At 38.6% G+C, this 27828-nt stretch overlaps 1 protein-coding gene across 1 annotated transcript in view; it reads left to right on the top strand.

The window, feature by feature from the left end:
• The window catches only part of nf1b (neurofibromin 1b), a 61958-nt gene extending 37291 nt beyond the window's left edge, over positions 1–24667 (top strand). The window contains exons 36-57 of the mRNA XM_056271317.1: positions 12202–12634; positions 12723–13063; positions 13167–13369; positions 13654–13847; positions 14119–14259; positions 15083–15362; positions 15450–15664; positions 17173–17234; positions 17361–17502; positions 17719–17820; positions 17905–18045; positions 18388–18514; positions 18601–18732; positions 18848–18980; positions 19083–19240; positions 19353–19475; positions 19549–19667; positions 19898–19998; positions 20087–20229; positions 21123–21169; positions 22414–22630; positions 24145–24667. Of these exons, the coding sequence (XP_056127292.1) occupies positions 12202–12634; positions 12723–13063; positions 13167–13369; positions 13654–13847; positions 14119–14259; positions 15083–15362; positions 15450–15664; positions 17173–17234; positions 17361–17502; positions 17719–17820; positions 17905–18045; positions 18388–18514; positions 18601–18732; positions 18848–18980; positions 19083–19240; positions 19353–19475; positions 19549–19667; positions 19898–19998; positions 20087–20229; positions 21123–21169; positions 22414–22630; positions 24145–24287 (3697 nt within the window). The 3' untranslated portion in view covers positions 24288–24667. The remainder of the gene's footprint in view (positions 1–12201; positions 12635–12722; positions 13064–13166; positions 13370–13653; positions 13848–14118; positions 14260–15082; positions 15363–15449; positions 15665–17172; positions 17235–17360; positions 17503–17718; positions 17821–17904; positions 18046–18387; positions 18515–18600; positions 18733–18847; positions 18981–19082; positions 19241–19352; positions 19476–19548; positions 19668–19897; positions 19999–20086; positions 20230–21122; positions 21170–22413; positions 22631–24144) is intronic.
• The last annotated feature ends 3161 nt before the right edge of the window (positions 24668–27828 follow it).

Raw genomic sequence — 27828 nt, 5'->3', positions numbered from 1 at the left:
ATGTTAGTCAGGCAGATTTGGATGTGAAAAGAAAGCCAGCCGGAGACGAGAGAAGATTGTTATTGCCACATGAAGTTTAATCTTTTCACATGTAATCAACTTTCCATTGTTCCATTTGCATTTTCAAAAATAGTTTTTTGTTTGTTTTAATGAACCAGGTTATTGTTACTTAAAATACAGGTGAAAAAAAATGTTTTAATAAAATCACTCAAATTACCTTTTAAAAGTACAATCACACAATCTCTATAATGTAATATCTCTTATTTGTTCATGCAAGTCATGTAAAGTGAAGTGTTTGCATATGCGGGACACGATGGGTGTTGTCTGCAAGTTTGTGACTCACTGAGGAGTCTGTAGAATTTGTTAAATTAAAAAAGTTGAGGGTAAGTATTAGAGAGTGTGCCTTGTTGTGTTCGCTGGCATCCTTGTGTTTAATGAAGGTCTTTGTGTTGTTGCTTGAGGGCGATGTTCTCATAAACATCACTATTTTCCTGCTTATTCTTTTGAGTGTTCCCTTTCGTCATCTCTATTGCAGTGTTTAGACTGCTGCTCTGCAAGACTGAATGATATGTTCCGCACAGGAGAGGGTGACCTGCCACCCACATGTTGTCGTTCCTCCAATGCCGGGTCTGCCATCCTTTCCATACTACCCGAAGCAAGATTACAATTATCAGCAGGATGAGGCACCCAAGAGTGAAGAGTAATCCAAACATTCCCCTATGGATTTGCTTATCATCTGTTATTGCAGTATCAGCTGATTTGTGTGTTGGAAAAATAAATTTCTTGGAATTTGAGACCTTTTGTGTTTTTGACATGTGAAATTTAGTTGTAGCTGTACGAGTCGTCCCAATTGTGCTTTGCGCTGGTTTTTCCATCTCCGCTAACAGATCATTATTGGTGTAATTTTCCTTTGCCACTGTATCTGCTGTAGGTTCTTGATTTGTCAAGCCTGATCGAGGCTCTGTTGTTTCAGTGGGCTGTAAATTGGACCGTTTTGTTGATATCCAGGATAGAATTTCCTGGGTTCTTAATGTCAGAAATCCATGTCTCACAACTGATGTTGTAAGAATATGGTTTTCTGAAGGTTTTGGATTTGGAGCGAATGTCACAGTGAGCTTTTCTGTGAAGACTGGAATAGTTTGAGACGATCGCACTCTATCTTTGGGAGCTTGAGTTGATGTGTCCTTTACTAACAGGACACTTGTATGGGACATTATTGTGGCAAGGATTGGATATTTGCTTGTTATGCTCTGTGATTGTGTTTTTGGATTAATCTGATTGATTCTGAATGGTGCAGCAGATGATGTGGAAACATGTAGACTAATGCCTGTTGGCACAGAAGTGTCCCCTGGTTCTCTTGAGTCAACTAAATGGTCCTCAGTCAGGCTAGGAAGAGGTGATGTGGAATCTGTTTTTCTGCTTACTGATGAACCATTTGTTAATATGCGAGTTGTCATTAAGTGTTGCATTAAACTGTCTCTTGAAGATTTTGCTGTATTAATTGCATTTTGTTCAGTGTGTTGATTTGTAGGCTCTTCTGCCGGTGTGGGTTTGTGAGGTTCTGGATCTGACGTGAACCCATTGATATGTGAAATGGGGCTTTCTACTGTTAGCAGAAGTGCAGTAGAGTCTTGGATTTGTTGCTTCAATGTGAATGCAGGTGACGTAGGTTTTGGATCTTTCCGATTTGTGAACATCACAAACTTGTTGGGCTTCCCATTGTGCCAAGTTACAGAATGTGTGTATGTAGCAGTTTCTAGAATTTCAAGCTTGACTGCTGATGAACTTAAAGTTGGGGTTTTTGTCCTTGCAGGTAGAGTGGGTCTTGAAATGCCTTTCACCATCCCAGTGATGACTCTTCTTGAATGTTCATGCTTCATTGTTTGTAGAAGTGAAGTGGGTTGCAGGCTGTCGTTTTCCCTTGTTGAGGCAAGCATGCCATGGTTTGTAATGTGTGAGTTTATGGCAGTCTCTAGTGGAGTTTCCTTTTCATATCTGTATTCTGTGGATATGAGTGGAATTTTGGGTCTCTGGAAATGCTGTGTTGATTGTTTTCTTTGTGATGGCTGATCAGTGTGGAAAGACATTATTGCTGTTGTGTCAGTTTTACCAGTCATATCAGTAAAATGTGCAATTTGGTCATGTATGGTAGTTGGAGAGTTTTCATCCACTGCTTTGGAGGGAATTTTGTTTGTGAATGTTGTGGAATCAGGGATGTGTTGCTCTGTGACTTGACTAGGTTTAGTAATTTTCTGTTTAGCGATTCTTGATTGTTCAACTAGTTGGGAATCTCCTGATTGAGTTGTTGTCTGTGAGTCTGGTGAATGTGTTGGAAAAGATGCCATAGCTGTAGAGTCCTTTGTATCAGTAATACCAGTGAAATCGTCAATTCCTTCATGAATGATAGTTGAAGATTCAGGGATGAGTTGCTCTGTGACTTGACTAAGTTCTGAAATTTCCTGCTTGGAGCGCTGGAGATGTTGAGTTGATTGTTGTGTGAATAGTCGTGGTGGTCCTGACTGAGTGTTTTTTTGTGGTTCTTGTGGTGGCAGTTCAGTGGGGAAAGACGTTATAGCTGGAGAATCAGGTGTACCAGTCACATCAGTAAAACCTGTAATTTGGTTATGTATGGTAGTTGGAGAGAGTTCCTCCACTGCTTTGGAGGGAATTTTGATTGTAAATGTTGTGGAATAACAAGGAATGTGTTGCTCCGTGACTTGACTGGGTTCAGTCATTTTCTGTTTAGAAATTGTTAATTGTTCAACTAGTTGGGAATCTCCTGATTGGGTTGTTTTCTGTGAGTCTGGTGAGTGTGTTGGGAAAGATGCCATAGCTGTAGAGTCCTTTGTATCCGTAATACCAGTGAAATGGCCAATTCCTTCATGAATGATAGTTGAAGAAGATTCCTCTGCTGCTTTAGAGGAGATTTTGATTGTTAATGTTGTGGAATCAGGGATGTGTTGCTCCGTGACTTGACTGGGTTCAGTCATTTTCTGTTTAGAAATTGTTAATTGTTCAACTAGTTGGGAATCTCCTGATTGGGTTGTTTTTTGTGAGTCTGGTGAGTGTGTTGGGAAAGATGCCATAGCTGTAGAGTCCTTTGTATCCGTAATACCAGTGAAATGGCCAATTCCTTCATGAATGATAGTTGAAGAAGATTCCTCTGCTGCTTTAGAGGAGATTTTGATTGTTAATGTTGTGGAATCAGGGATGTGTTGCTCCGTGACTTGACTGGGTTCAGTCATTTTCTGTTTAGAAATTGTTAATTGTTCAACTAGTTGGGAATCTCCTGATTGGGTTGTTTTCTGTGAGTCTGGTGAGTGTGTTGGGAAAGATGCCATAGCTGTAGAGTCCTTTGTATCCGTAATACCAGTGAAATGGCCAATCCCTTCATGAATGATAGTTGAAGAAGATTCCTCTGCTGCTTTAGAGGAGATTTTGATTGTTAATGTTGTGGAATCAGGGATGTGTTGCTCCGTGACTTGACTGGGTTCAGTCATTTTCTGTTTAGAAATTGTTAATTGTTCAACTAGTTGGGAATCTCCTGATTGGGTTGTTTTCTGTGAGTCTGGTGAGTGTGTTGGGAAATATGCCATAGCTGTAGAGTCCTTTGTATCCGTAATACCAGTGAAATGGCCAATTCCTTCATGAATGATAGTTGAAGAAGATTCCTCTGCTGCTTTAGAGGAGATTTTGATTGTTAATGTTGTGGAATCAGGGATGTGTTGCTCCGTGACTTGACTGGGTTCAGTCATTTTCTGTTTAGAAATTGTTAATTGTTCAACTAGTTGGGAATCTCCTGATTGGGTTGTTTTCTGTGAGTCTGGTGAGTGTGTTGGGAAAGATGCCATAGCTGTAGAGTCCTTTGTATCCGTAATACCAGTGAAATGGCCAATTCCTTCATGAATGATAGTTGAAGAAGATTCCTCTGCTGCTTTAGAGGAGATTTTGATTGTTAATGTTGTGGAATCAGGGATGTGTTGCTCCGTGACTTGACTGGGTTCAGTCATTTTCTGTTTAGAAATTGTTAATTGTTCAACTAGTTGGGAATCTCCTGATTGGGTTGTTTTTTGTGAGTCTGGTGAGTGTGTTGGGAAAGATGCCATAGCTGTAGAGTCCTTTGTATCCGTAATACCAGTGAAATGGCCAGTTCCTTCATGAATAATAGTTGAAGAAGATTCCTCTGCTGCTTTAGAGGAGATTTTGATTGTTAATGTTGTGGAATCAGGGATGTGTTGCTCCGTGACTTGACTGGGTTCAGTCATTTTCTGTTTAGAAATTGTTAATTGTTCAACTAGTTGGGAATCTCCTGATTGGGTTGTTTTCTGTGAGTCTGGTGAGTGTGTTGGGAAAGATGCCATAGCTGTAGAGTCCTTTGTATCCGTAATACCAGTGAAATGGCCAATTCCTTCATGAATGATAGTTGAAGAAGATTCCTCTGCTGCTTTAGAGGAGATTTTGATTGTTAATGTTGTGGAATCAGGGATGTGTTGCTCCGTGACTTGACTGGGTTCAGTCATTTTCTGTTTAGAAATTGTTAATTGTTCAACTAGTTGGGAATCTCCTGATAGGGTTGTTTTCTGTGAGTCTGGTGAGTGTGTTGGGAAAGATGCCATAGCCGTAGAGTCCTTTGTATCCGTAATACCAGTGAAATGGCCAATTTCTTCATGAATGATAGTTGAAGAAGATTCCTCTGCTGCTTTAGAGGAGATTTTGATTGTTAATGTTGTGGAATCAGGGATGTGTTGCTCTGTGACTTGACTGGGTTCAGTCATTTTCTGTTTAGAAATTGTTAATTGTTCAACTAGTTGGGAATCTCCTGATTGGGTTGTTTTCTGTGAGTCTGGTGAGTGTGTTGGGAAATATGCCATAGCTGTAGAGTCCTTTGTATCCGTAATACCAGTGAAATGGCCAATTCCTTCATGAATAATAGTTGAAGAAGATTCCTCTGCTGCTTTAGAGGAGATTTTGATTGTTAATGTTGTGGAATCAGGGATGTGTTGCTCCGTGACTTGACTGGGTTCAGTCATTTTCTGTTTAGAAATTGTTAATTGTTCAACTAGTTGGGAATCTCCTGATTGGGTTGTTTTCTGTGAGTCTGGTGAGTGTGTTGGGAAAGATGCCATAGCTGTAGAGTCCTTTGTATCCGTAATACCAGTGAAATGGCCAATTCCTTCATGAATGATAGTTGAAGAAGATTCCTCTGCTGCTTTAGAGGAGATTTTGATTGTTAATGTTGTGGAATCAGGGATGTGTTGCTCTGTGACTTGACTGGGTTCTGTTATTTTTTGTATTGTCTGGAGTCGTTGAGATGATTGTTTGACTATTTGTGAATCTCCTGATTGAGTTGTTTTATGTAAATCTGGTGATGATGGGTCAGTGGAGAAAAATGCCATAACTGTAATACCAGTGGAATGAGTGCTTTGTTCCTGTGTGGGAGCTGAAGATGGTTTATCCTCTGCTTTGAAGACGATCTCCGTGTTCTTTGGCCCTTCCGATGTCATAGATTCCAGTTTGTCTGGTGTCATTGTTGATGTCCTGATGGTGTTTGTATCGTTGGAAACTTCATTCAAAAGTCTCCATAAAACATACAAAGCATAAGCCTTTTCTGGGAAATGTAATGCATCTGGTAGGTGTAAGTTCTGCCTTCTCACTCGTGACCTTTTCGCACCATCTCCACCCTTCCACTCTATTTCTGCGTTAGTGTGGTCAGAGTTTGTGGTCGAAGAGATGCTTAATGACAGCAAAATGGCTAACAGATAAATGAACAAATAACGTCTTTGTAGGTCCATGTTAAATATGATATTTTATCACTGTAGAGAAAGAAAACAGTTGTAAAACACATATCTTAGATATTTGGGAGATTGTCCCTGTAATACAGTATACAATAACTTTATACAACTTTGTCCATTCACAATCACATAACCAACAACTTTGCTTTAGTTTAAATACTATTGTATGTGTGTGTAAGCTCAGTGACAGCAAATATTTGACATTTTATCACTTTAGAGAGAAAGTTGTAAAAGATTTCATTATTTTTTAGATGTTTGAAAAAGTTTATTTCAAATAAAATATTGTTTCTTTGGGAGATTATCCCTGTAATACAGTACGTATACAATAACTTTGTCCATTCACATAAGTTTAAACTACCGTGCTTCAGTTTAATTACTACTGTATATTTTTTAATGGTTGCACTTTATTTTACAGTACGGGCACTTGCTTGTACTTACAGTGCATCTACCTAAGAAAGTACTGAGAAATATAAGGTAACTACATCGGTTAAGATTAGGTTTGGGTAGGTACAAGGTTAGTACCTAGTTATTACTCAGTTATTGCAATTACTATAATTAATAAATACATAGCATGTACATGGGGAACTGTAAAATAAAGTGCAACCTTTATAATTATTATTATAATTTTTTTTTAAACATCATCAATTAAACATCATCAATATTGCAAATACTTCAGTGAAGCACTGTTAAACTCCCGGCATTATACTTGTGAAGTGTAATGATTACATTTATTTTTCTTGTCATTAAAAAAGTTATTAATTTAAAAAAAATACTACTTAACGGTATGTTGACTTCAATGCTGCTTACAAAGTTTTCTTATCTCATTTTTTTGGGACAAATTACTCTCAAATATTCAATTTTCTCTGACAAAATGTTTCTTACCATTTTAAGGCTGTTCCTGTGTCTACCAGCACAAGTTAGAGGAGGCGATCCATTCATCAACTGTCCTGGATGGGTTGCTGTTTTTCCATTTATAACAGGCTGAGAATATATTCTGCTAGATCACGTGATAACGTGCTGAGTGTGAAAGAACAGCAGAAATATTGGGTGTGACTGTAAGATGATGTATTTTCTCACGGTGCTGTGATGCTGCAAAATGTAATTGTGTGGATTTAAGCAATCTTAAATGTTACCAAAATTTTTATTCAGAGGAGAAACACCAGTTCCCAGGTTTGAAATAAAGACAAAAAACAAAACTGCAGTCAATTTTAAATCAGTTTTTTTGTTTTATCCACACAAAATATCTCAACATCCTTAAAACAAGATGTTTACTCGAGAAGCAAAACTAGATGAATCTGATTGATTTCAGAGAATATAGCTTTAATTAGGAATAGCACAATTTATCAATAAACTAGTTTGTTTCTCAAGTATAAATATCTAATTTAAGGATGTTTAGACTTATTAAGAAAACGATTTTTGGCAGAATATCAAAATACAGACATTATTTAAAATGCAGACAACATAAATGCTTTTGGCTGTTGAAACATGCATGGTCATACAATGTTGAGAGTTTACAAAGGCTTATTTGCTGTATTTTCAGTGCTGACATTTAGTCATTTTTATATAATTTTCTATTAACAGTCAAGTCACATTTATTTATATAGCACTTTTTACAATACAGATTGTTTCAAAGCAGCTTTATAGAGATAACAGGAAAAGAATGCAACAAAGTCTGTTTCCAGAAGAAAATAGCGTCACGGTCAAGCTTAAGTTCGTTCAGTGATGTTTCATTTTTGTTGTAAAAAAGTTATTAATTTAGTTCATTTATGATAGCCGCTCTGGAGAAAACCGTGATGTCATCGTCCAGCAGCTCAGTTCTCATATAATGGTGTCAATGCAGGCAGATCAATATTATTGTTGAATATTAAATGAAATGTTAAATTTAATGTCCCCAGTCTAACAGTCTTAGAACCGTACTTCCGGATTTCAGACCACCTTCTTGAGTCTTATGCAGAAGATAACAGTTAAAGCTTAAGCAGGTGCAGACATTAAATGCCAGCAGGGGGAGTTGTGTGACACCAGTTTAAGTGAGGGTGATCACACCCCTGTGTCGGAGCTCTCTGGTGCTTTTGCTTCAGGTTCATGACTGTTCTCCTGGGTGATATCTCCATTCGGATCCTTCACGGTACCGGGCTGCTCTGTGTCCTTGTTCTCCAGAACTCTCTCCTCATCCTCTCTACTCTCCTCTTGTGCTGTGATGACCTCTGATAGCATAACGCAGGTCTCAGTTGGATGCCCGTCCACTTGGCCTTCATCCCAGTTTGGCGATTCACTCTTTTCTCTTATGGCACGTAGGTCAATGTTGTTTTTGTTGTGACATGGCTGGAGACTAGAAATGATTCCTCTCAGGTGACAAACTTGGCAGATGCATATCAGTGTGGTCACCAGCAATGCAAAGCAGCCCACTATGAGAGCAACCAAAATCAGTTGCAGTATATCTCCAGTTGGGAGTAAGAAGATACACTGTCCTTTAGAGGGTTCAGGAGTGGCCGGTGTGCAGCCTGATGGTTGAGATTTTGTTCCAGATTCTGAATTTGTGTTGGCAAAAGTGGTGGTGTATGTTGTTATGCTGTCATCAATGCTTTTTGTTGTAATTGAGGTATTTTGGTCTTGGATGGAGGTATTCTTGGATGATCCTTGAGGGACTGAAGAGCTTGTGGTGTTAGCATGTGCCGTTCCGAAGAGCAATGCAAAGTACACAAAACAAATGGTTCTGGGACTGGGACCAGTCATGGTTCTGTGAAATATAAGAGAAAGTAGAAGTTTTGATATTTTATTTTCTGTTCAATTTCTTAAAGCTATAAGCCATTTCACATCATTTATATATATATATATATATATATATATATATATATAAATATAAATAGTGACAGAGGACACCTAGTAAAGGAGTTCTGGTGTAACCAGGGAAACCAAGTTATTGTTAGTATTGTAAAAACTTTAGATTTTGATTGTAAAACTAATTAAAATATAACCTAATGTTTTAAAAATGTGTTATTTGGCAAGTGACCATGGTATAAGCGGGTTAATGCCCTTCGAGGTGTCCATTGTCTAGATATTAATGGACTTCGGCGGAGGCAACCGTCCTCCGCTGTGCGTCGGGCGGCTCACGCCTCGCCGTCGTCCATTAATACCTGACAATGGACACCTCGTCGGGCATTAGCCTTACATATATATACATATATATATATATATATATATATATATATATATGTGTGTGTGTGTGTGAATTGTTCTGCCAAATCAAATGAATGTGTTCCTCAGTATTTGAATCCACTTTTGAGCATCCAGTGTCAAAAACCAGATTGGATATTGTTTCGTTTCATGTGATAATCTCCAGAGCATGCGCGCGTTTGTCCTCGGGGTTCCCCCCACACATCAGGATTTCTGATCGTAAATATTCAACATGTTGAATATTTACGATTCGCGATCGGGGCGGCTCCGACGTTCTTCCGAGCAGGTTCGGACACTCTTAACACACCTCACACCAAGGGAATATCTGATAAAATAATCTGTAGAACCATCAAGATAATCGGGACATAGCTAGGATTGTCGGAAGGGGGGAAATCGGCCCAAAATCAGAGATGGTCCTCACTGCAGAACATGAAATTCAGGGGGATTTCCCTTACACCTTACATATACCTAAACCTACCCATCTCCGCCCCCTGATCCCTAACCCCACCCCTAAGCCTACCCATCTCCACTCCCTGATCCCTAACCCCACCCCTAATCCTACCCATCTCCACCCCTTAGATCTGGATCCAACTCCGCCCCCTGGATCTCGTGTACTGCAATGAGGTGCTACTGGAAAATCAGCCCGATTATCCTTTGGTGTGTACCCAGCCAGCATAAGAGCCGCGCGACTCATGTTTGCCATGTGATGTTCGTACATTTTTACCACTATTTACCATACTTTCAATACAAAAAAAGTAAATATGAAAAATATGCAGTATGAACATTATTTTCAAATAAAAGCATTTCAAAAAGCCTTTGAAATGCAAAAGGAACATCTTGAAAAAGGCTGGGTCATCTAATAATAATAATTATATATATATAAACTGGCCTAGGAAAATTGACATCTTCACTCTTTATCCAAATATTATTAAAAATGTGTAAGATATTTCGTCAGCATATTGCGATGTGCTTGGAGTCAAAAAAAATGTTTGTGATAATAACGCAATGAAACATACCAATTTATGCGGACATAATTTTTGGCCAGGCTGTCTTACAAATAAATTATGAACACATTCAAAAACGAGAGAATCTACGAAATAAATAACTGATTATGTTCAATGTATGCTTCCCTTTTTCCTGTTTTATTTCCCTATGCATTATTATTATTATAATATATATATATATTTTTTTTTTTGCATAGTAAAATAAAACCTGTAGGTGTAGTTTGCATTTTTTTAACAAATAATTTTGTCAAATAAATACCTCAAGTTTAGTGTCTTGTTCTTCCCTCATATTTAAAATATTTAAAACATATACATTCTTTTCCTCATATTTTGATGGTAAAATCAAACTTGTTGGGTCATTAAAAACAAATATTCCCTCCGGACTTCACTTTTGGCCACTATTGTATATTATTTATCTTAAATTACACATTTTCATTTATCTTTCAGACATCCACAAAGTCAGAAACAAGTCTATGAAACTTAAAATAATTATATATAATTGTATATATCTTAATTTAAATAGCATTTACCACTTAAATCTACACATTTTCATTAGTTTTGTCAAACTTTGAGCTTTTTTAATAAAATTACTGAATTGAAATTGAGGAGCTTGAAGCTCATAAATAAAAAGTAAATGGTTTCTTACCTTTTCGGTCTGTTACTGGTTTACTCTGAGGTGCTGTTATCTGAAGAGGCTTGAATAACTCTGTGAATGTGTTCAGACTGCCAATTTGAGCACTAGAAAAGTGTGCACTATTTTTGAGAAGTGGTCACTTTAAAGCTGAGCCTGCAGGTGCACACACACTCATTAACCAGCAACAAGTTTCCTGTCTGTTCTTTCACTTCTGCTTGGGCTCTTATATTAAACATGTACACCCAATGTGTGGCTTGGGTCATCGTGGCTTTTGTCACATCTATTCAAGGCTAGTAATGTGTGTAAAGACTTGGGGTGTGCGTGACTGACAAAATATATCTCTATATATACACGCTGATCAGATGATATTTAGCTGAGTGTGTTGGGCTGGTACCTTGGCAGATTTAGGACTGCCGTGGAAAGCTGATTTGTAAAACTTTATTGGAAACTACATTTTCCAATAATTTTAAATAGAATTTTTAACTTTTATCTGCATTTTTACCTAATTTTTTCTTATCTAATTACATTTAGCCTATGCATCATTTATGATGTCAAATTATTACATTTAATCAAATTCAATTAGAATAATAAGACACTATAGGGCTGTAACTGTTACCAATCAAATAAAATCAGTATGAACTAAATTATTTTTTGCAATTCAGAAAAAACATGGAAGCTGCAGCTGAAGTGGCATTTAGATGCATTTACACAGACTGTTTAATGCAGCTCAGCTTTCACCCCAAAATTAAAATTCTGTTATTTTCTCACCAAGTTGTTCCAAATCTGTATGAGTTTGTTTCTTCTGTTGAACACAAAAGAAGATATTTTAAAGAATGTTGGTAAGCAAACAGTTAGCCATTGACTTCCATAGTAGGAAAATATATTAAACGGTATGGAAGTCAATGGCTACTGTCAACTGTCTAGTAAATGATGAAAAAGTTCAACAAAACTAAACTATCTCATTAACCTACAGTTACAAATGCATAAATAATGTTTTGATGTAACTAAAACGATGATATATTGAATGATTTTAAAATTTAAAAGATACTTTCAATTGAAACTAAACCGCCAGTAGGTGACGGCAAGTCACTATTAATGAGCGAATCATTGAGTCGTTAATTCAACCGATTTGTTCAAACGGCTGAAGCATTTAGGAACGAAGCATTTCACTTTTTTAGTGAGTGAGTCATTGAATCATTTATTCAACTGATTCGTTCAAATGGACTGATTCATTCAGTAACAAAACACCTCTGTGTGTTGCTCAGAGACACAAAACAGTTCAGCTGTGGCTTTGTGTGGAACTATTTTTGTCGGCGAAATAGAGCAAAATAGGCAATATTGTGTCTAAAATGTTAGTCACTTAATTATTTATTAAACTGTTGAGGTTTTAAACTAGTCTAGAAGTTTTGTTATTTGGTTTCTTCAACCTTCAAAATGCAAGCTTATATAACCACTGGAAACACTCTCTGGCTTTGTCAAGCAATCATCCAAGTTTGTCTTCCTTTTGCTAGTTATTAATCTAATAATAACAGTGTTCAGTGGGTTTGCAGGCCTTTGTTTTTGTTTCGTTGACTGTCTGTTTTCATTACTCTCACAGGTTCAAGACAGGCCAGATAAATGGGGACTTGCTCATATACCACGTGCTTCTCACCCTCAAACCTTACTATGCTAAACCCTACGAGCTAGTTGTGGACTTGACGCATGCTGGCCCCAGCAATCGCTTTAAGACTGACTTCCTCTCCAAATGGTTTGTTGTATTTCCGGGATTTGCTTACGAGAACGTGGCCGCCATCTACATCTATAACTGTAACACATGGGTACGAGAATACACCAAATACCATGAGAGACTGCTGACGGGCCTCAAGGGCAGTAAGAAGTTACTGTTCATTGACTCACCTGCACGGCTGGCTGAGCATGTGGAACCAGAGGAACAGAAGCTCCCGGCAGCTACACTTGCACTGGAAGAAGACCTGAAGGTCTTTCACAATGCCCTAAAACTGGCCCACAAAGACACCAAAGTCTCCATTAAGGTGTGTGAAAAAAACATGAATACTTCTTACAGCTCAGTTTCACTTTTTATATTTTATCTCAATATTTTTGATTCTCTCTTTGCTCCAGGTGGGCAGTACGGCAGTGCAGGTGACCTCAGCCGAACGAACACGAGTCTTGGGTCAGTCTGTCTTCCTCAATGACATCTACTACGCCTCGGAGATTGAAGAGATCTGCCTAGTGGATGAAAATCAGTTCACGCTAACCATCGCTAACCAGGGTACGCCGTTGACCTACATGCACCAGGAGTGTGAGAGCATAGTTCACTCGATTATCCACATCCGTACGCGCTGGGAGCTCTCCCAGCCCGACTCCATCCCCCAGCACACCAAGATCAGGCCCAAAGATGTCCCGGGAACTCTTCTCAACATCGCCCTTCTCAACCTGGGCAGCTCTGACCCCAGTTTAAGGTGATGAATTATCCTACTTAAATCAGCAGTGGTCAAATATTTACCAGTGTATTCCTGGCATTTCATGCCTGAATATTTATGTTTCTCTCTGTTTTGTTAAAAGGTCTGCCGCTTATAACCTCCTGTGTGCCTTAACTTGCACCTTTAACCTGAAGATTGAAGGCCAACTTTTGGAAACCTCTGGCCTTTGCATCCCTGCCAATAACACCCTTTTCATCGTGTCCATTAGCAAGACTCTAGCAGCTAATGAGCCTCATCTGACCCTGGAGTTCCTGGAGGAGTGTATCTCTGGTTTCAGCAAGTCCAGTTAGTGCCCCATTACGCCCTTAATTAAACTCTCAGAAGACCCTGGTGATCCCCCTGCTGTTTCGGATCATTACTCGCATTCTGTTTTGCCTTGAATAGGAAGTTCCTACTTTCGACTGCTACTTGAAGGCATCATGATTGTGTATTTGCTTTTTTCAGTTATGTCTACAAGCATGAACGGTTTGTCTAGAGATAAGGATGTGGAGTTTTTAGCACAACAGGGTCCAGGAATGCTCAAGTAAAGAAGTCTTCTGGTAACCAATGACTTTCCTCCATGTATGCAGGTATAGAATTAAAGCACTTGTGTTTGGAGTACATGACTCCCTGGCTGCTGAACCTGGTACGCTTCTGCAAACACAGCGACGATGGCAAACGCCAACGAGTTTCTGCGATTCTGGATAAACTAATTACCATGACGATCAATGAAAAGCAGATGTATCCATCCATTCAGGCCAAGATCTGGGGGAGCTTGGGACAGGTAACAGAACTAATCTTAAATGTATTCATGTGAGACAGAATTGAAGGCATCTTATTTGGAGTTTTGCTGGGGAGGTGTTAAGGCTTAAGAGCTACATTGTGAAACTACGGAAATTACACTTTAAAAAAAAAAAAGATTAACACTATTTGGGTTTTCCCAGTCGTATTTATGTATTGTAGCATACTTGCACTGTTGTTTTTGCAATTAATTTAACTTTAGAGAGCATTACTCATGTCAATGTTAAGCTGATGGCAGCTTCCTGTGTCTACAGATAACAGATCTACTTGATGTAGTTCTGGACAGTTTTATTAAAACCAGTGCGACGGGAGGTCTCGGATCCATCAAAGCTGAAGTAATGGCAGACACTGCAGTGGCTTTGGCCTCTGGCAACGTCAAACTGGTTTCTAGCAAGGTGATGTTCATGCACACACACACTTTGTGAGAGTGAATATAAATGGTAGCTGAAAAAGTTCAGCTTTTCTAAGTGCAAAGTTTCTTAACATTACATTTAGACCAGGTGAAACTGGCCAAGGAGCAAATTTTGAGAATGTTTCTGAACATGTAAAACTGCAGCACAAAACATGTTAAATGTGATGCTGTAACTAGAGCTATATTTCTATGAGCAGTGTGACTCACAGATGTGGTTTGGTTGGTTTCTTCCTCTCTCGCTCTTGTTCTTGCTTTCTTTAACCACTCAGGTCTGCCTGTCTCTATTTCTCTCTCTTTGTTATGAGAGATAGTTAATGGTGCTCAGGTCATGGGTTGAGGTTGGTTCATTGAGCTCAGCCGGGTTCTGTGAACCATGCAGACTTAACATAAGAATATTTCATTTAAGCAACTTCTTAATTTTCAAGCAGAACAATTTACAGGAAACAGGAAATATGTTTTTTTTTTTTCTTAATTACATTTTTTCAGTGTTCCTGTATATATTGAGCTGTCCGTTGTCATTTAATATTATTTATATATTCTATAGTATTTATAAATCATTTGAATTAGCTTTAATATCTATATTTTCCATTTTCATTTCAATTTTTTGTCATTTTATATGCTTTAGACATTTTTATCATGTTTCTATTTTACTTAATTCAGTTTTTAAGTTTTTCAACTATTTCTTTTTTATTTGAGCTTTTTGTCATTTACTGAAACCTATTTTTAATAGTTTTAGTTTACGGTAACAACAGTTCTCTCATCTAAATTTAACATTGGTTTTATTTTGCTGTCGCACTTACCCACAGGTGATCATTCGGATGTGTAAAATCATCGATAAGACGTGTCTATCACCCACACCAACGTTGGAGCAGCACCTGATGTGGGATGACATCGCCATCCTGGCCAGGTACATGCTCATGCTGTCCTTCAACAACTCTCTGGATGTAGCCGCCCACCTGCCCTACCTCTTCCATGTCGTGACCCTGCTGGTGGCCACGGGGCCTCTGTCGCTGCGGGCATCCACGCATGGCCTGGTTATCAACATCATCCACTCCCTCTGCACATGCTCCCAGCTGTGCTTCAGCGGTAAGAGGATGTCTATATCCTAGAGAGATGTCTTCGTGCATTAGTGGGTTATTGATTACTGAAGTGTCTTGGTTTTCTGCTGTGCAGAGGAGACCAAGCAGGTGTTGCGTCTAAGTCTGACAGAGTTCTCCCTGCCAAAGTTCTACCTGCTGTTCGGCATCAGCAAGGTCAAGTCGGCTGCGGTCATTGCCTTTCGTTCCAGCTACAGGGATCGTTCATTCTCTCCGGGCTCCTATGAGAGAGAGACCTTTGCTCTGTCATCCCTAGAGACGGTTACCGAGGCATTGCTGGAGATCATGGAGGTACGTTATACCTTGTAACCCGAGACGGAAAGACTTTCAAACTTCATATAGCTGTACATTTACCAGCTAAAGAGAAATCTCATTGGTACAAAATCCTTCTCAATATAGCTTTTTATTTAAAGGGCCCCTATTATGGATTTTTGCGAATGGCCTTTCATGTAGTAGTGTGTAACATATCTCTAAGTGAATGAAAACATCCTGCAAAGTTTTAAATCTGAAAGTGCACTGTATATAAAGTTATTGTCTTTCAAAAGTAAGAGTCGACTGAGTCAATGAAATGAATCGTTTTTTAAACAAGTCATAAGCTGTTTCGTTGTGATGTCAAGACGAAATATTAGCATATTGCCCGCCCACTTATTGCACGCGCAGACACCAGGGAAAACTTGAACCTCAAACACTGCAGCTGATTCCTGTGGATACTGGATAGCATCATGTAGAGAAGACCCTGTGCTCTACAATGTGAAGGTAAAGCCAGTTTTTTTTCACTGCCCAAGGACGAGCATGTGAAGAATCAGTGGTTAAAATTCATCTTTACCTCGATACCACAGCAGTATAATCCTAAACTTTTGCTGTGTTCCCTTTATTTTACTGACGACTGCTTCTCAAATCTCGGAGTTCAATGCAGGATTTCGCAAACCGCTTGCTCTTGAAAGATGGTGTTCAAAATACTTAGTTTTGAGTTTTATATTGTGTAGGTCTCCTGCTAACTGGCTAACTCACATTATTAATACTTCTGCTAATCAGTTGTGGGCCACTATTACCTATAACTGTGTCTATTAATGCAGATTGTCTGTCGTTCTCACTACTTTGAGGAAAGATTAAGCATGGAGCAAGATTTGTTTTACCAACGTTTATGTTACATCAGTCATTCACGCTAGAGCTCGGCTAATGTATTGCATACATGCACGGTTATTGATACAGTTTCCACGTGTTCACCGCAATATATTAGAACAATTGAATTATATATATTATAAAGTACACGGTAAACCAATCCCAACAGACTGAGCTGTCTGGCCAATCAGAGCAGAGTAGCTCTCGGAAAGGAGGGATTTAGAGAGATTGATTAATCTGACGAGTCGTTTGAGAATCATTGAAAGTGTGGTGATGTGCAAATGTATATTATGATGAAATTAAAGTTTTTTGACCTTTGATGCATGTAAACCTGTTGAAGGAGACTCCAAAACAACATTAGGAAACTTTAAAATATGATAATAGGGGCACTTTAATATCAGATTATTGTTGCTTTGCACAGCATTTTGTATTTAGTGTGGACACTTGTTCCCCTGAGATGGTTTTGCAATGTTCTTTCAACAAAGTGCTAGCAGGCCTGTTAGAAGTTACTGTTCCATGTTCACATTAGTTAGTACTGCAAGACCCTTAATAAAGATCAAATGTTATGCATCTGCCTGTTTCATTTCTCTATATATTTCCGTCTTTGCTATAAAGCATCACGTACTGGTTAAAAGTGTGTAATAGGGTTTAACTGGGTTTTTCCCTTTGTGTTTTAGGCTTGTATGAGGGACATTCCGGGCTGTAAATGGCTGGACCAGTGGACCGATCTGGCACAGAAGTATGCAAATTGTGCTCTCTACAGATGAATTCTGAAATAATTTATTAATAAACTAAAGTTGAAGTTTACTGATTTGTGTTCAAGGCAGATTCATGATGCACATGTATGTGTGTGTTTAATGTGCAGGTTTGCTTTTCAATATAATCCATCCTTGCAGCCACGGGCTCTTGTGGTATTTGGCTGCATCAGTAAACGGGTCACACACACCCAAATGAAACAAATCATACGGATCCTGAGCAAGGCCAGCCCTCTCCTCAGCATCGACCGGGTCAGAACCTGTCTAAACTGTCTTACTTAAAAGCAGAAACATGGGCTAGCTATGAAAATGAGTCAAGTTTCAATCCATAAGCTGCATTGTGTACTGTTTTTGCTCTGCTCTCGTATAAGATGATCCTGTGCTGATCATCTCAGTTGATAATGTTGCCATCTAGCTTTGCACTGATGTTTTCTGTCATTTAAAAACAACTGTTGTTTTTTTTCTCAGGGTTTGGAGAGCTGCCTGAAGAGTCCTGATAACTGTAATAGCCAGGTGCTGATCGAAGCGACCGTCATTGCCCTCACTAAACTACAGCCTCTACTGAACAAGGTGTTAAACTACAGCATTCTTCTAAAATGTGTGTGTGAGTGAGATAGTGTGTATGATTTGTTTAACTGTGTGGGTGTCGTCCAGGACTCACCGATGCACAAGGCACTCTTCTGGGTGGCTGTGGCTGTGCTGCAGTTGGATGAGGTGAATCTGTACTCTGCCGGAACCGCTCTGCTGGAACAGAACCTAAACACACTCGATAGTCTGCGAGTCTTCAACGACAAGGTTTTAATATAACACTCTCACATGTCAAATTGCAGCACATCTACAAACACGTGTAGTCCGACACTAAATCCACCTATTATCCACCTTCGGTTGCAGAATAAATGAATCATGGGTACACTAGCAAATACGGTAGCTCTAATGTTTGCTTTTGGGTACTTGAAAATAAAGATTTGTGGAAAGTTGACATTTTGTAGATTACATTGTAGCATATATCTAAAAACAATTTCAAAGAATATTTAGCTGATTTGTGATTTAAAACAACTAAAAGATCAAATATAAAGCATATTTTAACTTTAAATGAACTGTTGAAAGCAAAAAGGATTTGTCCTGTCTATCTCTCAGAGTCCTGAGGAGGTGTTTATGGAGATCCGTCAGCCTTTGGAATGGCACTGCAAACAGATGGACCATTTTGTTGGTCTCAACTTCAACTCCAACTTTAATTTTGCTTTGGTTGGGCACCTGTTGAAAGGTAAATAAATGGGTTTTATGCAAAAAATATTCAAACATTTTGTGTTTTGGTTGGGAAACTATCACATTTCTGTTTTGTTTTTGCAGGGTTCCGGCACCCCTCCCCCACCACAGTGGCGCGGACCATCCGTATCCTACACATGCTGTTGGCCTTAGTAGGAAAGCACCTGAACTGTGATAAGTTTGAGGTGAACACACAGAGCGTGGCATATCTGGCAGGTAAGGAAACCACTGCTATCTCCCCTTTCCTCCTGTCTTCTCTGGGTTATGTCTTCACGTTGGTTATTTAGGATTCAGTATAGTGAGTACATTTTGTGTATGCGCACTTGTATAGCTCTCCTCCCAGTGTCAGAAGAAGTGCGTAGCCGCTGCAGCCTGAAACACAGGAAATTGCTACTCTCTGATGTTACGATGGAGAATGTTTCCATGGATACGTACTCTGGACATCATGAGGACCCCACCTGCAGGTACTACCTAGACAGAAGATCAGGGTGACTTCAGACCATCACCTTTTGTAAAATGACAACTTTTTGCATCCCAGTTCATAAATCATGAACTTTGTCACCCAGATTGCTGCGGGAAAGCCAACTGTGGACATCCCCAAAGGTCTCAGAGCGGTACTTGGTGGCTCAGTACCCCATAGTGGGGCAGGTCAGCCCACGAACACGCAAATCCATGAGCCTGGACATGGGGCAACCCTCCCAGGTTAACACCAAGAAGCTTCTGGGTAATGTATTATGAAAAAAGTGTTGTGTGTACCTTAATGCTTTTTTAACCTCAATGCTTTTAACTTTTAGATTAGTATTTATTGGTTTTAATGTTCTTAATTTTTCCCTTAGGCACCAGAAAAAGCTTTGACCACCTTATATCAGACAGCAAAGCACCGAAGAGGCCTGAAATGGAATCGGGTATCACAACGCCGCCCAAGATGAGGAGAGTGGCTGAAAATGAATATGAAATTGGTGAGGGTCACAAAGACGTGAAATGATTCTCAATGTTTGCATCCATTTATAACTTTTTGTTTCCTGTTGAAAGAAACCCCAAGAATCTCCCATCACCATCTGCGGAAGGTCTCTGTGTCTGAGTCTAATGTCCTGCTTAATGAGGAAGTTCTCACAGATCCCAAAATCCAGGCTCTGCTTTTGACTGTCCTGGTAATCTCTTTATTTCTCGGAATAAACAAGAAAGATATTTTTCAGTTCCTCATTCACAGATCAATTTGCATTTATAATGTAAATATTTGTTACTTTCAGTTTTGTCATTTTCTGTTCCTCTGAAGTCTTGCGTGTCACTTCCTGCCCCCCACCCCCACCCTGCCATTTCCTTTAAACATCCATTCATCCTCTGAATTTTGACCTCTCTGTATTCTGGAATGATTTTTCAGGCCACTCAGGTGAAAAACACATCAGATGAATTTGAGCAGAGGGTCCTGTATGAGTTTCTAGCTGAGGCCAGTGTTGTCTTCCCAAAGGTCTTTCCTGTTGTGTAAGTCCAAATGTACCTGCTCTTCAGTACACATGACATTGAATGATGAAATGAGACTCTCATTGTTGTGTTTTGCTTTTTATTTCAGTCACAACCTCCTGGATTCAAAGATTAATACTTTGTTGTCACTGTGTCAGGACCCAAATCTTCTGAACCCAGTCCATGGAATTGTGCAGAGTGTAGTTTATCATGAAGAGTCGCCACCTCAATACCAAACATCCTACCTGCAAAGTAAAGCAGCTCACATCTCTTATATATATGCACACGTCCAAACCAATGCAGGATCAGTGAATGCCGGAGTCTGATGAGTGGATGTAAAAGCTTGATCTGTGAATGCTAGAGTAGAGTCTGATGAGTGGATGTAAAAGCTTGATCTGTGAATGCTAGAGTCTGATGAGTGGATGTAAAAGCTTGATCTGTGAATGCTAGAGTCTGATGAGTGGATGTAAAAGCTTGATCTGTGAATGCTAGAGTCTGATGAGTGGATGTAAAAGCTTGATCTGTGAATGCTAGAGTAGAGTCTGATGAGTGGATGTAAAAGCTTGATCTGTGAATGCTAGAGTCTGATGAGTGGATGTAAAAGCTTGATCTGTGAATGCTAGAGTCTGATGAGTGGATGTAAAAGCTTGATCTGTGAATGCTAGAGTCTGATGAGTGGATGTAAAAGCTTGATCTGTGAATGCTAGAGTAGAGTCTGATGAGTGGATGTAAAAGCTTGATCTGTGAATGCTAGAGTCTGATGAGTGGATGTAAAAGCTTGATCTGTGAATGCTAGAGTAGAGTCTGATGAGTGGATGTAAAAGCTTGATCTGTGAATGCTAGAGTCTGATGAGTGGATGTAAAAGCTTGATCTGTGAATGCTAGAGTAGAGTCTGATGAGTGGATGTAAAAGCTTGATCTGTGAATGCTAGAGTCTGATGAGTGGATGTAAAAGCTTGATCTGTGAATGCTAGAGTCTGATGAGAGGATGTGAGAGTCTGAACTGTAAATGTCAGAGTCTGATGAGCAGACGAGGGACTCTGATCTATGAAAATCATCCTGTTATCAATGAATGAGTCAATGGGTACTCAGAGTGTAGTGAGTGAGTCCTCAGATTCTATATAATTTTTTACTTACCTCCACAGCTTTTGGGTTTAATGGACTCTGGAGGTTTGCTGGTCCTTTCTCTAAGGTGAGTGACACTGAATTTGTTCTCAAAATGCAAGAGAAAAACATTGACCATAATCTGTTATTATGCATATATATATATATACTGTATATATATATATCGGAGTTTCCGCTAGAAAAAATGGTGCCGGTCAAAGTGACCGGCAGAGGTTTCGTTTTACGGACATTTTGATGATATGCCGGTCAAATATCGCCTCTTAATTAGTCAAGTTGAGGAAAACTGGAGGCAGGCTATGTAACTTAAAAAATTACATAATCAGGCCGTATAGAATGCAACATATTATTAGCCTAACTTTCAAATAGACGGAAAAAAACATGAACGTCCGATTGGCGTCAATCAACACCAATTGTTTTTTACTATGGTTTCACACACATTCACTTTTTGTAACATTGAGGCACGGATGTACCTTAAACAAATAAATAAAACATCTCCAGTTAACTAGCAGATCATCCATTTAGTTCTCTATTAAATAAGATCTAGCGCTAAAATCTGTTGTTTTTGAAATCAAGCTGAGCGCTCGTGTCCGCTGCTATCAGTTGCATGGACGACGTGCTGCGTGAGTTGCGCAATCTTCACTCGGACGCGCGTTTCAATCGCCGTTGCAGAGACTCTCTATTCATTCCGGTGAAATCACAAAATAAAATGCACAAAAACGTGTCCCTGCTTGATATAGGCTGTAACCACCGATGAACATAGGCTATTCAGTTTTGATGAGAAAAAAAAAAAAACTGTAGCCTACGAGTGTGCGGATTAGAACCACTGATCTATATAATGAGATGTTCCTGATTCACCATCGTCCGTCGCGTCTGGCGTCTGAAAAAACCTTTTAAGGCTAGCCTGCCTGGGCCTGGCCATATTTGAAACGTCTCACTCAATCGTTCGTTGTTTAGGTCTATATTACAGCCGTTTTAGGCGTGCGCTTTATTTGAAATGCAGCATGCGATGTTGTTTAATAAATTTCAAACGGTTGAGCCTGTTCCTTTATAACATAGCCAAAGGTCGGTGTATTTTTGCTTTATATATTTTAGGCTTATTCTCAAATTCATATCGTGTTAGGGGGGGCGGGATTATTACGCAATTTTTATCGGACAATTTGACCGGAGAGATTTAATTTTGTCGGACATTTCATTTTTTTCCCGGCCAATGTCCGGTAATTACCGGACAACGGAAACCCTGATATATATATATATATATATATATATATATATATATATATATAAACTTGAGCTGCTCTCTGTTTTCCGCAGCAAACTCAGTTCCCAGACTATGCAGAGCTGATTGTCAAGTTTTTGGATGGATTGATTGACACCTATTTGCCCGGCATCGATGAGGAAACGAGTGAGGAGGGTCTGCGAACACCCACCTCTCCATACCCTCCACCTGCCCAGAGCCAGCTCAGCATCACTGCCAACCTCAACCTCTCGAATTCAATGACCTCACTTGCCACCTCCCAGCATGCACCAGGTCTGTACTGAAGTACATGAGACTATTTTTTTAAGGTGCCTCTCACTCATACTGTTCCTGCTGTCTGTCTCTTTGTCACTACTGCGAGATTGTTAGCACCTGTTGTTCACAGATGTTTAACACAGATAAAAGCATGATGATGTCACTTCTTCCAAGTGTCACTTTGACTGCATGCTGTCTATAGGAAAATAGCTGTTCAGGCAGTGTGAAGTTCTCTGCCTGACACTTCCTGCTTCATTTTAACTGCACTCTGCTCAATACTTTGAAGTTTATATTTAAACCCTTACTTTGTAGCAGATGAACCCTCATACAGTGTTGTAACCAGGTGCAATGCAATACGTTTTTGTCTACAGTGGAAACACACTATTATTTAGAATTTTAATATACTGGTCTTCCCAGTGTCAATTGTGGTTGGTTTGGAGGAGATTAACCTACAGAGACAAACATTTAAAAGCAATGTTTTAATTCCGAAACATCTTTACTTCCTTTTTATACGTTTACAGTTATGGTTCAAAGTGTTTAATTGTTTTAAGTTGTTTCCTGTCAGGCTGGCACACTTCTGTTTTTTGGTGGGTTAGTATGGTCATGCCAATCTTTTTTTTCTATTTTGTGATGCACATGTGGTGTATGTATGCTCTAAATGTAATGTCTGTCCCATATTAGTCAGTACACACTCCCAATGTGTATAGCAACAGCTTTGCCACCTTTTGTGTGTGCTTTTTTTTATCATTTTTGTATCATCTGACCATGATAAATATAATGGTATATCTGGTTGGTCTGCATGGTCAATTTAACTGTTACACTTAAAGGGATAGTTCACTTTGAAATTAATTTTTGGTATGTTTTAGCTTACCTCAAGGGCATCCAAGATGTAGGTGTCTTTGTTTCCGCAGTAGTTTCAATTTTAATATTTTTTGGTCAAACCGTTCTTGTCTGTCAGTCATATAATGCAGGTCTATGGTCACCACCTCAAAGAGCATGCACAGAGAAGTCCAAATTAAACATGATTTAATGACTCGTAAATGTAAGTACACATTGATGGCCTAAGACACGAAACGAGCGGTTTGTGTGAGAAAACGAATGGTATTTATATCGTTTTTACCTCTTGTAACGCACAGACCGAAGCGCCCGCGCCCTCAGATCACTTGGACGTGGCTGTGTTTACAAGAGGTAAAAACGATATAAATACTGTTCGTTTTCTCACACAAACCGCTCGTTTCGTGTCTTAGGCCATCAATGTGTACTTACATTTACGAGTCATTAAATGTTTAATTTTTAGGTCAAATCAACGGTTTGACCTAAAAATATCAAAATTGAAACTTCTGCGGAAACAAAGACACCTACGTCTCGGATGCCCTTGAGGTAAGCTAAAACATACCAAAAATGTATTTCAAAGTGAACTATCCCTTTAATATAACCTCAGAAGCTTTGAATGACTGTTCAAATATAGGCTATATATTTCCATGTGTTTGTAGCTTTGTTTAATCATGCATGTATGTTTTTGCTTCGAGCAGGAATCGATAAAGAGAAGGTTGACCTGTCCCCTACCATGGGTCTGGCATCCAGCGGACGCACACGCCACGGTTCGGCCAGCCAGGTCCAGAAACAACGCAGCACCGGCAGTTTTAAAAGACCTAGCATCAAAAAGATTGTATGAGAACTGCAGCACAGCAGGGTTTAGCCCCTGCTGGACCTCTGACATACATTACGCTGCATTTTAGGCGGTTTCTCTTCACTCCTGCTAAACCCAGCGTTTACGGTAATCTTTAGGTTCTTCTAAAACGGTTCAGCCGTGTTTGCCAGGATCAAAATAAACTGAACGCCTCTGTTTAAACCAGTCACTGTTTGACACATGATGGGAGGAAGTCTAATTTTTTTTTTTTTTTTGCTTTGTTTGTGTGTAATAGAACATTAACTTTTTTTTTGATGGAATCACAGACATTGCCTGAAGGTGGCCTGAAGTGTATTATGTTTAAAAGCACTAATTTCCTTCTTAAATGTAATAGATGAAAGTATTAAATAAGTGCCATTCCTTTGTTCAGTTGTATTTGATCTTATTTACTTGCTGCGTTTACTTTTTTGTGGTCGTTTCTTTTAGGGCGGGAATGATTTTTCTTCCTGGAGAGTCAGCACTAATGCTGAAACATTTGCGAGCTCGCCCCTAAAACAAAAAAATGTACAATTGTTCATGTAGTATTTCAAGAATTTACCCTTTGTACCCTTTTGGACTTTATAGTACAAGAAAAACACCTAGAGGAGTTGCCGATCCATCCAAACTGTGATCTCTCAGTGTGGACTGCCTTTCCAAAACCCCACTTACTTTGCCAAATTAATTTGTGTGAATTTCTGAATTCTGATTGGCCATGCAGATCACAGTTTGGATGGATCGGCAACTCCTCTAGGTGTTTTTCTTGTACTATAAAGTCCAAAAGGGTACAAAGGGTAAATTCTATCTGAAATGTTATTACCACTCAATCAATGACAACTCTTGTGGTGGTGATAATCTGTCAGTTTTGGATTAGAGGGGAAGGTTTGAAGATCAAATCTAATTACAGTTTTACAGGAAAAATAGCAATCATCTGAAAAAGCATTCAGATATAAAGAACCGAGAGAGACAACCAAGATCTCATTGGGTTACACTATGGCTACGTTCACACTGCAGGCTGAAACGACCCAATTCCGATTTTTTTGCCCCTATGCGACCTGTATCTGATCTTTTCATGACAGTCTGAACGACACAGATCCGATCAGGAGACAGTCTCCCGACACAGGAGATCACAAAAGGTCGCATTTAATTGGAAATGTGAACGCCTTGCAAAAAAATCGGCAACTTAAACAAAGAGAGATTTTAGAAAATGCTGTTATAGGGACAATTCTCAATCTCTTTTCAAAGTTTACTTTCACCTTATTTCTTAATGTTTTCTTTCTTTTGGTCGGTGAACTGTAACATTCTGGGTTCGGCAAGACTGTACCGTCCAGTGCAACAGATTTTCTTTACTGTTCGTGTAAATGTTATGCCATGTGTTTGTGTTTTTGTTTTATTTTTCTTTCGATTTAGATCCAAACTTGAAATCAAACTTTTATCCCTACCCCATATACAATGGTGCCATTTTGACTCTTGGACATGTTGAAATGTGTGTATTGGGGGCAGTTTTATTTTTTATTTTTTTATTCTTCTAATCTTAAATTGCTTTCACATTGGTACGTCTTAATGTCAAAAAGGTCAAGTGACGAATGGGTTTAGTAATGGCAGACAGATGGATGTTTCAAACACTACGTTTTTTTGGCACTTGAGGTTATGCAAAATTTTACATAATTGTTCTCCTTTAGTTTCCTTTTTTTATGCCGAGAGCTTCACCTCTGTAAATATTTTTTTGTGTAAAAATAGAAAAAGTATATTTACTACACTGTAAATACAAGTGACTATGACATTGTATTATTTTGCTTTTTGTAAAGCAGTTAATTACTGAATATGTACAACATAAAATATTAATTGTTGTCTATCAATCATGTTCACTGCATTGTCAATTAACATGGAGGAAATATTGAGGGTTGCACTGAAGATCGAAATCTTTGTGTCCTGGACCCTCTTTATAATACATTATTGTTATCATCTGATTTCATATTCACAGATGTAACACTAATAAAGTCAATTTCTGTCCATCATTGTGTATGTTTTATGGCTTGTTAAAAAGCTCCCTGCTTATATACAGATCACATCTGAAGACTACACTGAAGATTAGTATGTGGAGCTATACATTAATTATATTCACATTATAATGTGTAAAAAAAAATACTGAAATCATTTGCATACTTGTAATTTCTAGAAATTTTAAAAATAAATCTGGACGGGGTATTTTTTTTATATTTAGTAAAGTAAAGATAACCTGTGTGCAGACAAAATCGACCTCAGTGTGGCAACTTGTACACGTTCATATGGATACATTATTACTTTACATAAACACAACAACAGTACATAAACTTTTCCTTCTGTTTACATATGAAATCAAAATGTTAAACTAAAAAAGCTATATAAAAGGTTACTTCGTTAATGATAAACAGCCTTATCAATCTCACGAGTGTTCCACAGTTTCCCGCCTTTCAGCTTGAGCGGGAGATCCCATGACAACAGGCCACACACTTTCTCAATCTCAATCACTTCAGACCAATTAAAACTGTTCAGCGTTGTAATTGTAGTGTAATTGTTTTTTGTTTGTTTTGTTTTTGTAATTATGTACTAACTACGGTGAATGTTATATTATGCATTGCCTTGAAATACATAGGTTTTAGTCAAGTTTTTTTTTTTTTTTGGATAAATTCATTCATTCATTAATCTGTCAGGAACACACGTGCGCTTCCGTGACGTCATACACATACATACACCAGCGCTGCCGAGCTTCACGGTGAGCAGAAAGACATCAAACACCGGCTTCTTTTATTATATATGTGGAAAGAAGGTCTCTTTCTTCTTGATTTTTTCGCTTGTGATTTAAATGCATCAATTGGATTTTTAACATGCTTTCACACTAAAACAGATTAAGATCCCATAAAGTTGAAATTGCAGCGTGATTGAAACGCCAATAAATGCGTTTACCTAGAAGTTTCTTAATTCATGTTCGCTCTGAATTTGATAGCTGTGTTTGTGTGTGTGTGTGTGTGTGTGGCCTGGTAAACCCTACATTGTGGGGACATTTTTTGGTCCCCATGAGGAAAACGGCTTATAAATCATACTATTTATGTTTTTTTTATATATGTTTTTTTGAAAATGTAAAAAATCCAGAGTTTTCTCTGTTTTCTGTGATGGGTAGGGTTGGGATAGAATATACAGTTTATATAGGATAAAAATCATTATATCTGTGGAAAGTCCCCATAAAACATGAAAACAATATGTGTGAGGAATTGTCAACACATTCATTTTTTTCAACCCCATAAGCTAGCCTACTTCTTTTTGCTTCTATGGCTGATGTCACTGATAGAGCATAAAAAGGTTATAATATCTCCTTATATATAATATAAGATTAAAAATAATATCTCTTATTAACATGTTCACTTTAAAAAGAAATCTAACAAAAATTGTGATTGGTCTTCTTTCTTGCATTTTTTTGCTATTTGGGTTGTGATTGTTGGTTTTCTTTTTTGGCACCTTTAAACTGCAAACACATTGTAATGTTATATTGATATTTATATACAAACAGAAA

Source organism: Rhinichthys klamathensis, unplaced genomic scaffold (genome assembly GCF_029890125.1).
Source record: "Rhinichthys klamathensis goyatoka isolate OS25496 unplaced genomic scaffold, OSU_Roscu_1.1 h1tg000314l_1, whole genome shotgun sequence".
Classification (NCBI taxonomy): domain Eukaryota; kingdom Metazoa; phylum Chordata; class Actinopteri; order Cypriniformes; family Leuciscidae; genus Rhinichthys; species Rhinichthys klamathensis.
Note: the sequence above shows the minus strand (reverse complement) of the source record. Positions and strands in the feature narration are given on the sequence as shown.